The sequence below is a fragment of the Coccinella septempunctata genome, chromosome 4 (genome assembly GCF_907165205.1).
Source record: "Coccinella septempunctata chromosome 4, icCocSept1.1, whole genome shotgun sequence".
In the NCBI taxonomy this organism is placed as follows: Eukaryota; Metazoa; Arthropoda; class Insecta; order Coleoptera; family Coccinellidae; genus Coccinella; species Coccinella septempunctata.
Genome location: NC_058192.1, coordinates 12,020,464 through 12,033,839, shown reverse-complemented (window position 1 = coordinate 12,033,839; position 13,376 = coordinate 12,020,464). Strand labels below are relative to the sequence as shown.

The following is a 13,376-nucleotide window of genomic DNA, read 5'->3' as shown; positions in this document are numbered from 1 at the left end:
TCTAGTCTAGATGATAGACTCTAGGATCATCACTTCGTCATCTTAGATATTTTGTATAGGCAATTTTTGGTGAAATGATGTTCTATATTATAAGTTTCAGTTTCACCACTGAGTATTTAGTTCACCTAGTGAATAATAAATGTCATTGTTTTATGGAGGGATTTGGGAATTAAAAACCAAATAGTGAAATTCGTAGCATTTTTTTATCTCAGTTCAAGCAGAGGAATGATTTCAAATGATAAAAAAATACTTTATTCTCTATTACAAGCGTATTGGTGAAAAAACCTGAATGATCGTGTGGACTTCATTAATCGAATCTCCGCGGGGAGACTGCCCCTTCGAATCCTAATCCAAATTGATATCAAGAAATCGAGCCCTTCTGTGCCCATCTCATGTCGTCTGCTCTAGGCCTGCATCCCGTGGTCGTCTCGACGAGGAATTCCAGAGAGGTCCAAAAGTGAATCTTTTCCAGGGGCCAGTTCAGCCAACCCGTCGTTATGCAGAAGTAGGTCTCGTGGGGCGCCACGTGATGTATCCTGTGGTGTTTCCTTGGCAATATGACGTGACAATCCTGCAGGAAAACGACCCATCCAGGCAGGCCGAAATATGTGTGGGACCACTTGTGGATCTGAGAATTAGGATAGGTTTATTCGTTGATTTACTACCAAAAAAAAATTTTTGAAACATTTTAGATCCAATTGGATACAAATTACTCATTTCGCTTTGGTTTTACCAATCTTCAATAAACATGAAATAAACTGCGCAAAAAAATTAACGCACATTCTGAAAATCTCAATTTTAATGAAAGTTAACTCTACATTGACTTTATAGCTTATTTTTTATGTTCTCTCGGGTGGGTTTTGAACGAAACAAGACACATTAAATGGAAGAAAAATTCAGGATTTCACCGAATCTTATGTGAAAAAAGAGAAATGAAGAATTTTCAAAATACTGAAATGCTGATAAGTGATTTAATACTTGGTATTTCCACCCCTTGCGTTAATTACGACTCGGCAACGACGGTTCATACTCAAAATGAGTGATCTTGAAATGTTCTGATCTAAACCTTCCCAGATTTCTCCGAGTTGGATTCCTAAGTCATTAAGAGTAGCTGGATGATTTTCTGAACTCAATGGATATGCTCTCTCGCAAAATCCAAACGCGCCCTTCGATGGGCTGGGGCAAGAGCTGGGCCTCTTGCCGCGACACGAGGCCTTAAATCATATTGTCTGAGGCGATTTCTTATTTTCTGAGTGCTAATTTGCACCTCATGAGTTTGCTCAAGCTGAATTTGAAGGAGGCGAGCGGTTGCAAACCGTTGTCTCAACGAAGAAACTCTCAAGTAACGTTCTTGAATGGCAGAGTTGTTACCCGTGGTCTACCCTGTCCTGGTCTTCGGACATTCATACCTGTCTCCCTGAATCGCCGCAACATTCTGGACACACTTGTATGGGAAACTCCAAACCTTTCTGCAATTCTTGTGTATGTCCACCCTTCTTCTCGCAGAACTACCGCTTGGACACGATCGAGTGTAGAAAATCAAACGAAAGAAAAACTATTGATCACTAGAATTCATCGAGAACAACTGATTTTAGAATAGAGCCAATACATTTAAAATCTGATAATATCATATTTTTTTATTCCTGCTGGGAAAAAGCATCTGTATTGAAGAAAACCGTTGAAAGTGGATAACATATGCATGCATAATTCTGATAAAAATAATTATCATTGAGAACACCTTCAGTTGCAGAATAAATTTGAGATTTCCATAATGTGCGTTAATTTTTTTGCGCAGTGTAGGTACACAATTATTCAAGTTATATTTCAGGACAAATATAAAAAAAAGTATACCTACATACATAGCTAATTTGGTATTTTGAGATGCCTAAATTTCAATTCTAATAAATTCAGTAAAACTTTGATCACGAATATCTCGAAAACGGTCAAGAATTATGATACAGAACACGAAATCGATTTGAAATCATTTTCCAAAGTGTTCTTACCTGATTTGTGAGGGCGATAAAAATGGCCAGGAGAAATACGTAACAGTTCCACGTGAATTTCTTCTGGACATCGTCCTCAGAGAGGGTCACGAAGTCCCAGACCATGCGACCAAGAAACGGAATGGTTACCATGAAGTTGTCTCCATTGGTTTCGATGAAATCGTGCCTAGTGATAGACGTGGGATCTATGTGATGTTCACGGAATGGACGTAAGAAGTTCTGAGAAGAAATAAAATTTCATCTAATATTACATTACTACTCTACTAACACCACCTACACACTGATATTCCACGACTATAGTAGAAACAGTTCTTTTTAAACTATTTTAACATTTATGCCCATTTGCCCCGACTTATAAGACAGGCTTATAACGTTAAGGCTATACATATTTATGTCTTAACACACAACGATTCTTCTTCTACAAATTTGATGCTTTTTTTGACTCGTACCTTCTTCGAAATGAAAACCTAAAAGGTAATATTGAATTCTTCAGAAATATAGGTGTGTCCTTACTATGACACTGCTATGCGGCACTGTTCCATATAATTAAATGCGATAGGACTAGGAAGATACAGAAATACTGCAGTACCCATCCCCTTTACAGGGTTATTACGACGAACAATATTATTTCGATCGAGAAGTCGTGTTATTATCTGAAATTACCCTGTCACATGGGGATATTATTTCGTTATACAAGCATTAGGGATGGAATTATATGGACGATTTCTGGCATGATAAATCATGATCATTCCATGTAGCTATGTACACTGAGTGACATGCAAACCATAACAATAAGAAGATATATGAATTTTTTGACCAAACTAGGCATGATCATTTAACTACCATACTATATAATTTTCGTTGAGCAACGATTCTGTCGAAATTGGTTAGAGGTTCCAAAAAGTAAACAAGGAATTCATTTATAAAGTTTTGAGACATACCCAGTATCTCACGACAAAAAAAATCGGGGGAACGATCCCTGAAAATATATCACCCTGTAGGTTTTTATTATAATTATATAATTGGGCATGTTCGACTGTGAAAAGCCTTTATCGGAATGCGTGTTTCAAATTTGGGCCAAATATGTCGAAAACAGCATGGGCTCTGACGTAAAAACTAAAAAAATTAAACATTTAACAACTTGTCTATGTATGTTTGCATGAACTTTTTATATTGAATTGATGTGGCTGATAGTTAATCCATAAATCATGATGATGATACATAAATCCATAATTGAACTTGAAACGGATTATACAATTTTCACAAAATGAGTTTTCAATTTAAACGACGACAAGTGTTTCGCTATCACAATAGCATCTTCAATTCAAATGGTTGAAGGTAAACTGTTTACCTTCAAACTCATTGTGTGAAAATCGCATAATCTGTTTCAACTTTTTTGCTTCGAAATTACTCAGGTATTGAGCCCATAAAACTATAACATATGTTGAACTTTGCAACACACAGTGTCAGATACTTACTTTTCCCAATATGGGAAGATCTACGGAACCCCAAGTATCAGCTGCCCAGTGGAAGAATCCTGAACAGAAATCAGCGGTGATGATTCCTCCAAAAGCAGCCGCTACGATGGCATTTGTATTCTCTATTTTCAGATTCTTGATTATGAACAATAAATTGGCTACTATCAATGTGATACATATTCCAACGCATATACATTCTTGTGTCCTTTTTCCTGGAAAAAAATTGAGATTTATAAGCGTTTGTATCCACGTAATCTTATATCTTTTGAAATACAATCAATAAATTCCTTGGAAGTTTAGGGTTTCCCTGTTTTCACACCTGAAGATGGCTAGAAGGACAACAACTCAGTCGTTTCTTATTTTCCTTGCCGCAAGAAGGATAAATCGTACACTTGGAATAATAGTATCTTCGAAATTCATATTCATTGTCCCCAGAGTTTATTTGTTTCGCGTGTCAAAGTACTATCATCATCAGTTACAATTCCATAAATACATAATAGAAACAGACAAGTAATTAACGGATAACCCTTTATCGAATATCAACATGAATAATTAATGGCAATTTTTCGTAAAAACATAAATGTGGAAATTCAACCTAGGTACTTAATTTTTTCAATCAGAAGAAGAAACACTCGAAGAAGGTTAATTCCTGTGAAATTCTGTATTCAATTTTTTGATTCCCATTGTGAAAACATGAAAACTGGAAATATTATGTAGCAAGTAGTGAAGGTTGCATGTATAAGTATTCCCTGCCAAAACTCCGATATTGGTCTTTCTTCGAAACTGAAACGATAAAATCAAGAAGCTTTTCTATGAAATCATTATTATTTCCGCTTAAAAATAATGTGGGTTCAATAATGGAAGTTAATTTTAAAATTGAGATATGTTTTTCAGATTATATTGCTTTGAATTTCTGGTTACATTTCTCGATTTTCGGAAAACAAAATTATTCTCCAGAAACCATAAATAGAATTTCAAAATAACATTCCGAAGAAATTGAGAAATACCAGTTGATATTTTATATTGGTAATTCATATTTGGAAACTGGAAAGAATCAAGAGATTTCTACATTCTACATGAAAATATCATTAGTATTGCCGTTATTTCAGTGTAAAAGTTTACTCCTTTTATATTTCCTCTAGCATAGTGATGAGTGTTCACTGAAATATTGAGGTTCTTTTTCCGTTTGGTAACGAAAATAAAATAGAGAATAATCGTGAATTTTATTTTTATTCGAAACATTCTACTTTCTGAAAGGTAAACAGTCGATGAATAATAGAACTGTTAACGATGTTATTTCACGAGTTCTAATAGATACATGTGACATCATCTTCTAGATATGAAATACTCCTACTCACAATATATGTTGAAGATCCGATTGAAAAAATTTGTATGCGTTTATTATTAGATCTTTCCAATTGAGACCCATGTATTGTATTCCATGACTTTTTTCCATTTTATATTTATTCTAAGGACTGTCTTTTTACTGACTGATGCTACAAGATCGGAAGGTGCTGAGATTCTTATTGAGATTTCTTTTAAGTCTCGCAAATCTATATTTATTGACGTGAATTAATCCTCAGTTTGATCATTATGGTTGACAGAGTATGTACAGGATGGGCAAAATTCGTTGTCTACCGAGAGGATCTCGAGAACTATAGGAGCTAGAAGAAAACGGAAAAAAGAGCATTTCCGAGCTCTTTTTCGATGAAACAACGAATGGTGAAAACCGCAGCCTCCTACGATAGTTCGTTTTTGAGTTTGACAATTTCGTAAAGTTCTCGTAACTTTTTTGTCTTTTGTCTATTGTCTATTGTTACAAATCTTCTACAGGCACTTTTTTACGTAGAATCCACTGATGAGCTCAAAATATTTTTTCATTTCGAATCATTAGGTGAAACTACATTTTTTTAAATGCAAACTTTTATTGAATTTGTTATTTTTTAATTGGAAAAATATCTTTCGCCAGTAGATTCTACGTATAAAAGTGCCAAAGAAGGTTCAAGTTTCAGATCGGTAACTTCAAAGACAAAAAAGTTATGAGAATTTTTCGGAATAGTCAAAATCTCGATTTTTGTTTATAACTCGAAATCTAAAAATGATAGGCCGATTCTGTTTTCAAATTTGGATTAGTCATGAAAAAAGAATGTGCCATCCGTTTTCTTCTGGCTGCTATAATTCTCGGGATCCATCCCCTCAGTATACAACGAATTTTGCCCACCCTGTACTTATAGCAATATATGAAGAAAAGGACCAAAGTTTTCACAAAGGATTTGAAGCACTTATTGAGCAGAACTATATCTAGTCTATGTTGTCTCTGATGCTTCGAAAACTTTGGTAATCAACAAAAATCTGTTTTTGAGTCCTTCCAACATTTAAGTATCCAAAAAATTTGCATTCTCATGCATGTGTGCCGTCAAGATCGATACAGGAGGGTGCAAAATTTTTTATTGAACTATTAAAACCCAGTTTTAACGGCTTTTCAAACATAATTTCAGGAAAAACGGTTCTAAACTAATTTTAGATAGCAGGCAATCTGCAGTGTTTACAAACAGCTCCCTTAAAAATCAGAAAAAGCTTATTGAAAATGGAATTGAAATAAATCGATACTCAGGAGGTGAATCAATTGAACAGTTGCAAGCAAATTAATTCACCTTTGAGATATAGTACCTGTGTATTCTTTCTCAGTTTTCCATTTTTCAACAGAGCCAGAGGGTTGAAAGTGCACCCCCTGGCGCCTATGTACACTACCTCTCAATTTCTTTTCCAAGGATATGCTTTGCATTCTAAAACGCCATCTTAATGATTTGCTATCGATTTTTCTATGAATTAAAGTACCTTAAGTTGAAGCATTTAAAGAATTTCGAAGTTAGTCACAAATTCGTATGATGTATATAAGCTAGGCTCTACTTCCATCCACTATCGACTGTCAAAATGCCGCAGCCTACTTGACGACGAATTTTTCTGTTTGTTCGTCATGAAACATTAATAGATAAGAGGAATTTCAGGGAAGTCCCAATTACAGTCGGACGAAATCGATAAAACGCCGGTTCAAATTACACCTGAAAATTCTCCGATTCCGATGAGGACCAAGCTGAGTACGAAGGATTGTTTTGTATCGGAATCCTCGATGGCCTATATCCTTACATCGCCTATTGCATGACTAATGCGTGAGTGAAGTGAATAAATAAAACGAATAGGATCAGTTGGAACGCCGTCAGCTCTCGACCTTTACACGGTTCAGCCCGAAAAATACCAGTATGTGACAGCACCAAAGCGGCTGTAAAAAAATTAAATTAATTTTAGTGGAACGACATATATTTTCTAGTATTCACTGGATAGTGGTCTTCATCATCATTTCCCGTTTTTATATACAAGAATATAGTAACTAGACTAACTAGATTCAATCTATGGTTCCCATACTCATTGGCATCATTGGGTTTGCTGTTGAGTGGTGTACAGGGTCACCAATTTGGTGGCACCAAAATTGGCTATCTCTGATACCTGAACAAAACAAATAAATGGCACTTTGCAATTATTTTCTTTCGAGTAATCAGCCAAACTTCAAGTTTGGGCAATTTCAACTATAAGTACATTATTTCCGTTCCTGGTTGTGGTATGAACGTGATAAAAACTTTAGATACACATACTTACAGACACAATCATGAAAAAATAGTGATGAGAAGGAAGCCCGTTTACACTTATATTTCAGAAAAGCATTTTCATGGTTTTTCATCCGATCCAATCTCAATTAACTGATAGTTTTCCAGATAATTGATGAAATATCGAAAAAAAAATTTTCAGCAAAATACAGTATTTTTTATTGATTCCTTGATGTTAATATTTGCAATCGGTTATTTTTGTCGGGATCAATAATCTTGTTGACCTCTCCACCTACTGTTTCCCAACTTCCTGTCCGAAAGCAAGCAATTATTAATTTGAAAAGACGGGCTGTGTGTTGATCCCATAGACCTATTAGAGTTGAATTCGCAACTATAAAATCTAATTGAAGTTAAAAAGATACCGAGTCAATTTCGTAGGTCAACGTCTTCTGCTTCTAAACGAGATTTATATATGAGTGGTATATCTTGGAAAATAGTTTTCCCAATTTGTTTGGGTCAATTGTGTGGTTTTGCGACCTAAGTAATGATGGGGTTGTTGAGCAATTCTGTAAAATACTGCAGTGATTTGTATCGGATGACGTAAATATGACAAAGCCCTTTAACTTTTGTGACTTTTATGCGTGCGTGTTCAGAGTTCACCCTTCTAAACAGGATCGGATTGAGCGTTTCCATAAATTTTGTTATTCGGCAGATGCTAATTCATTACACCAACGCAGATTCATAACACTGAAATTATTATATTGGTATATCTACCATCAAACACTCCAGACACATCATGCTCTATAACTATGATTGAGAACCATGGTGTGTTGGAGCTATTAAAGGTGTAAATCCCAGAACCAATTGTACATATATACCGATATTTAAAAAAAAAATTAACGTATCATAAATGTTGCTACAAATGTGGATCTACATCTCAAAATGTCCTACTGCAGATTACTGGCAGAAAACATTAAAGGCATCAGGCTATTGAGAGGTGAATGAATTGTTGCGGAAAAATTTACAGTGAATTTTGAAAATAAATTTTTTTATTTTGTTTTGTTATTAAGGCTTTTCCAAAGATCTTCGAACATTGGGCAGCTGTCTTGAATTATTTTCAAGTTCATTGGCAGCCCCTTGAATTTTTTGCCTGAGTATAAGCCACTCTATTAGTATTATCTAAACAGACAGATCCAGATACAGAGGTTGTCTCTGGACAGATCTATTGAACAGCTGAAATAATCATTTCGGTTGAAGTATTCAGAATATTTCCAGTTAAAATACAGTTTACAAACGGAAATGCCGAACCATTATCTTCTCCAATTCTGGGAAGTGCAAAATAAAGTAGTAAAGGCTGTTTACCTATATAGATATCAAAAGTGTTATGTCACACTTAGTTGAATGAAATATTTTTATGGTGACACGACATCTGGCAGCATATTCAACTTTTAGCTAAAATTAAATCCGGGAGACTTCTATCGAATAAGCTCGCTAATACTATTTCTATTTCCCATTCAATATACATACGAGAAACTAAATGGGGATGAGGGATTTTATTTTTATACAATCTCAATAGAAATGGGACAATTTAGAAACTGTCGTCAAGAAGATATAACTGGTCGGAACTGCTTTTTCACGACTGAATTAAATCTGATCTTTTATTTGATTAACCCCACTTGGAGAGCTTGTTCTGTTCCTTTACCATGAGGGACTATAATTTGAGGGAATTGTGGAGGCTATTTCCTTGATACTGAGTATATTCAACAGAAAATTTGATGAATTTGAGAACGCCTTTCTTTTGATGATAAAACGAATAGACCAAAAACATTTCTGCACTAATTCCATTCAAACGATAATTTCCCTAATTGATTTACATAAGTAAAAATAAACTCAGGAAACATTATAGGTATACCACGTTTTTTTCAAAAATCCCACATAGGTTACAACTGAAACAAGGCTCATAAAACAAAAAAGAACTAACTAACTCAAAAGAACAAGTGAAAAGAAGTTTTTTCGACGAATAGTGCAATATTTCGAACGCAAAAGCATTTGCACCAAAAATTTCGATATGATTCAGTTCGGGCCACAGAAATTCGATAACATTTGATTGTATCGAAAACGATTCACCTAAACAGTATCATCATTAGAAATTTGAAAGAAGTAAAGACCAACCGCACCACCTGATAAAATTGGAAACCAAACAGGGACTTGTTGAGCAAGCACAGGATTTTTCACGCATTATTCGTGGAGTTGCCATACTTTCCTCATATCAAGTAAAGCTGTTTTATTGAAAACTCTTATTAAACTATAGAGTTTAAAAATTTCAATTACTGAATAGAAGATATGAGTAGAATAGTCTTCTCATATCTACTATTCAGTAATTGAAATTTTTAAATTTATTGCAGCTTATTCCCTTTGTAACTACAAAAGTATGTGGCCCAGTGGTAGAAAATATACATATATCTATAATGTGCTCGTTCTTAAAAAAATATTCATAATATTTATATCGAATAGTGAAAATCGAAACATTTCGAAGACTTTTTGAATAATGAAGTTCGATTATGTTTGCTTCCTTTTTTCTTAGGTTTCGACCAACTGGAATGAATTAAATTATAATGAAAGTAACGAACATTATTCGAAATAAGTATGTTTGATTGATTGGCAAAATCTCATAGAGGTGTATGTTTTTTTAATAAATGCTCCACTCGTGAAACTGAAACATAATGAATTGGCATGAAGATCACTTAAGAACAAGTTATAATTAAATCCATGTAGAAATATGTTGAAACTGGAATACTTTTTGACATAGATTATCGAATTTTAAAACGTATATTGGTTTGATAAAACAGCTCCCACCACCAATTTGCGATTTTATTTTTAGAGAAAAAAAATTTATAATCAATTTGAAAGGTTTCATAGTCCCACGCCGAAGTCAATGTTGACTCCGTTAACCTTCTGAATTCCATGCAGAATTGATTGAGAAATTTTCGCTATATTTCATGGAAATTAATCTCTGTGGATTTTGTGTTTATTATTCTGATAATAGTTGATGATTTGACTCAAAAATTTTGAACGCACGATAAAATTAAAGATAAATAATCGAATGAACGTATCTCTACATGTTTGTTCAGATTGAATTTCATTTGAATCGATAATAAAATTTGTGATTTGCAAAGCTTTGATGGCAATTAACTATGGAATTACCGTTGCTGTACAGATTCGCTAACTCCTGAGCTCCCTTGTGCTGAGGCCCCCATCTAGGATGTATCTTCTGCTTCTGACTTATGGCACAATTCGCGTTTGGATCATCCTCCAACATTGAATTTTCGTATATCTGTTTATCAGTCTTCACAGGGGCCAATATTTTGTTGGCCATATTTGTCCCTATTTCCAATTGTTGCTCAGTATTGACCAGCACATCTTTCACCCTTTGTGAACACGTCAAGGAAAGAGGCAAAGCCATCTTTCGAAGGAATGAAATGCTGAGTAGGTACTCTCAGCCGAAAAGAATTGGTTAGAGCTGGTTGTCAATTTTCGTGCGGATTTTTGATTGACACAAAAGTAAATAGATTAAAACGCCTCTCAAAAGGACCAGCGAAGAGTGCTCTATGCTAAGTTATGATTATTCGATCAAATTGGAAAAAAATGTTTGCACGTAATGTTTTTTTTTTTATTTTATCAAATGAACCCTGGAACTAGATTATTAATCAGGACAAAATGTGAGTTGAACTCTCTGACAATATTATTCATCACTTGAATTTGGCGTTCTCAAAAACACTCGCGGATAATACGTCCCGATGGAATTCCGAGCTTTGCGCACGTTTCTGACGAATTAACACATCTCACCTTGCCAGAGAACGCGTTTGGACTGAAACAGTTGAATGGGTTCACGTTTTCCGGCGCACTTACACTAGTAAGCACGTTCACGCTCAATTTTGTTCGTCAGAAAAATATCAGACATGTCTTCCAGGTGATTTTAATCTGAGAGAAAAAATTTCTCATCGCGATTCAGTGGCGAACGGAATGGTTGTAAGGATGAACGCTTTGACAGATGAATATGAGGCTACAACATGTTGAATAAATATATCTACTATTGACGTTTTTCTTTTAAATCCTAGTTTTGAAAAAGTGGATAGATTTGAGAGTTTTTCAGCAGTTGTGTTATCGATTTTGTTGTACGGTGATGGATGAAGGTGCGCTTATATTGATTTTGAACGATTTTTTGAATAAAACTGACTGTTTCATTATACAGGGTGATTCATAAGCATTGCGAATAAATTCAAGATATTACATACTCTGAGTAATTTGGATTCAGAAAGTTTCTTTAGTCCTTTGTCCGGAAATCCTTCGTTTGCAAGATACAGGGCGCTGAATGTATTCCGGCCTATACGAGTATGACTCATGCACACGCTACTTACCTGTTGATAAATAATTTTTTTTCTCGAAAACCGTTACTTCTAGCAAGAAATTCCAACAGGCCTTATTGATTCAAAATGAATCAAGCTATCAAGAATTAATTTTTCAATGGTAGGTGTAATATCAATGAGAAATTTTTTTTTCTCACGAAACAAATTTTATTGGTGGCTTTCTCTACTCCATCAAAAATTTTCAATAGTCCTCTAGCGCCCACAGAATGTCTGCTCAATTTTAATTATGTCTGTTTTCTGGATTCTAAGAAAGTAAAAATAAAAAATTGCTTTTCAGGTGCCATACTATTTTTTGACGCAAATCACCCTATTTAATCTTCTCAGAGATTTTTGAATGGCCGAGGTAATCCCGAAAGGCCTCATCATCAATTTTTCAACGAATTCTCACAGCTACTTCATTTCTGTCATCCAGTATATCCCATTTCCTTGACATTCCACTGCAGTATATGTTCACCCAAATAAAGGTCATTCTGCAATCTGCAATAATTTGATTCCGCGTTGATTTTACTGAATATAATGAGTGCCGGGGCAATAAGTTGTTACTCTTTGACGCTTTGGCCGAGGTTTTGTACTATGAATCGATATTTTGAGTAGAGTTAATTGTGCAGTAATACAAACAATCATGAACCCTTGTCACGTTTAGGGGAAATCGTTAAACCTCATTCGACATATTCTCACGTCATGCATAAAACTGGAGCATTACACAAGTTTTCAGGAAATCTTTGAACTGATAAAAGACTGTCGATAACGAAGGCAGGGTTTAATAGGGGCATTGTTCGAAAGGTAAAAATATAAGTCATCAAAAGTTATCAGATGACGGCGGCAATATGTATATAGCTGTAATTTGCTTTTCGCGTTTTCGACTTTGTCTTCGAAAATACAAAAAATGATGTGAAAGAATACTAAAATGAAATGAAAAGGAAAACTATTCTTTCAATATTTAATTGATGCGGTCGATACTTAATGAAAATTCATAATTAAGCTTTAAACAGATTGTATTATCTGAAAATGGTATCATTTTCACAAAATGCGTTTTGAACCACGCTGAAGAAACACGGGTCGTGGTTTAAAACTCGGTACTCAACCAAATGCATGTAGAGGTCCTACAGGTGTTTTATGGAAAATCGTTGGGGGAATTTAAATCATACATTATTCATCCAGGTTTTATCGTACTTTCTCCTAACGACCATAGTTAGAGTTTCCTGAGTTAATTTTTAATGGTGCACGTCAGCATGATGTGCCTCAATAATAATTTGTATAGAAGGGTAAATAATACTTGATGTCTCGTCAAGTTGCGTTAACTTATTGATGATATTCCACGATGAAATGAAAAAGTATGAAATTTCAGGGATTCGGAAACGAGCTTATAATGTTCAAAAGGATTGCCTGAGTAGGATCAGCCCAAGATCAATAAAAAACTGTTTAACCTAATGGCAGATTCAGTAGCGCCTGTGAAAATGATTTCTAGGGGTCTTTGTAGCTTCGTAGCTTTCAGGTTTTCATAGCACCACCTTCAAAAAAGGGATGCAGAGACAGACAGACAGTTGTCCCTAGATATATGGCTTAACTTAATCTTACAATACATGGAAATATTGCATTCTTTATGCATCTATGCTATGTGATATTTTGCTTCAAAAATTGATAACTTTGGTATTATCCTGTGCGTGTTACGCATAAACTTTTTTCCCTTCAATTATCTTATTAATAAAAACTACAAATTACTATTATTTTTCCTTGGGCTTTTCATTGAGAAGTGGAAATTGGCATTAAATCCTAAATCTGTTTTTTTCTCCACAAAAAGATCAGTCTGAAAGTTCAATAGAAAATCTGCACAGTAACAAAGTTCTGTGGAATATATCAGAGTAG

At 34.7% G+C, this 13,376-nt stretch overlaps 1 protein-coding gene across 1 annotated transcript; it reads right to left on the bottom strand.

Annotated features, from left to right (window-relative positions):
- Positions 1-184: 184 nt before the first annotated feature.
- LOC123311866 (plasmanylethanolamine desaturase) lies at positions 185-11,099 on the bottom strand. The gene is made up of 4 exons (XM_044895971.1): positions 10,288-11,099; positions 3,482-3,693; positions 2,004-2,222; positions 185-628 (listed from the first exon to the last, which is right to left on the bottom strand). Exons 1-4 carry the CDS (start codon positions 10,544-10,546, stop codon positions 362-364), a joined length of 957 nt encoding a protein of 318 aa, XP_044751906.1. The 5' UTR covers positions 10,547-11,099; the 3' UTR covers positions 185-361.
- Between the last annotated feature and the right edge of the window lie 2,277 nt (positions 11,100-13,376).

Bases quoted from the DNA above. Each gene is read 5' to 3' on its own strand.
- LOC123311866 (XM_044895971.1), bottom strand. From the start codon at position 10,546: ATGGCTTTGCCTCTTTCCTTGACGTGTTCACAAAGGGTGAAAGATGTG. The intron at 3,694-10,287 runs GTAATTCCATAG...ATTTTTTTCCAG, and splicing joins AGCGAATCTGTACAGCAACG to GAAAAAGGACACAAGAATGT. The intron at 629-2,003 runs GTAAGAACACTT...CCTAATTCTCAG, and splicing joins TTATCGCCCTCACAAATCAG to ATCCACAAGTGGTCCCACAC.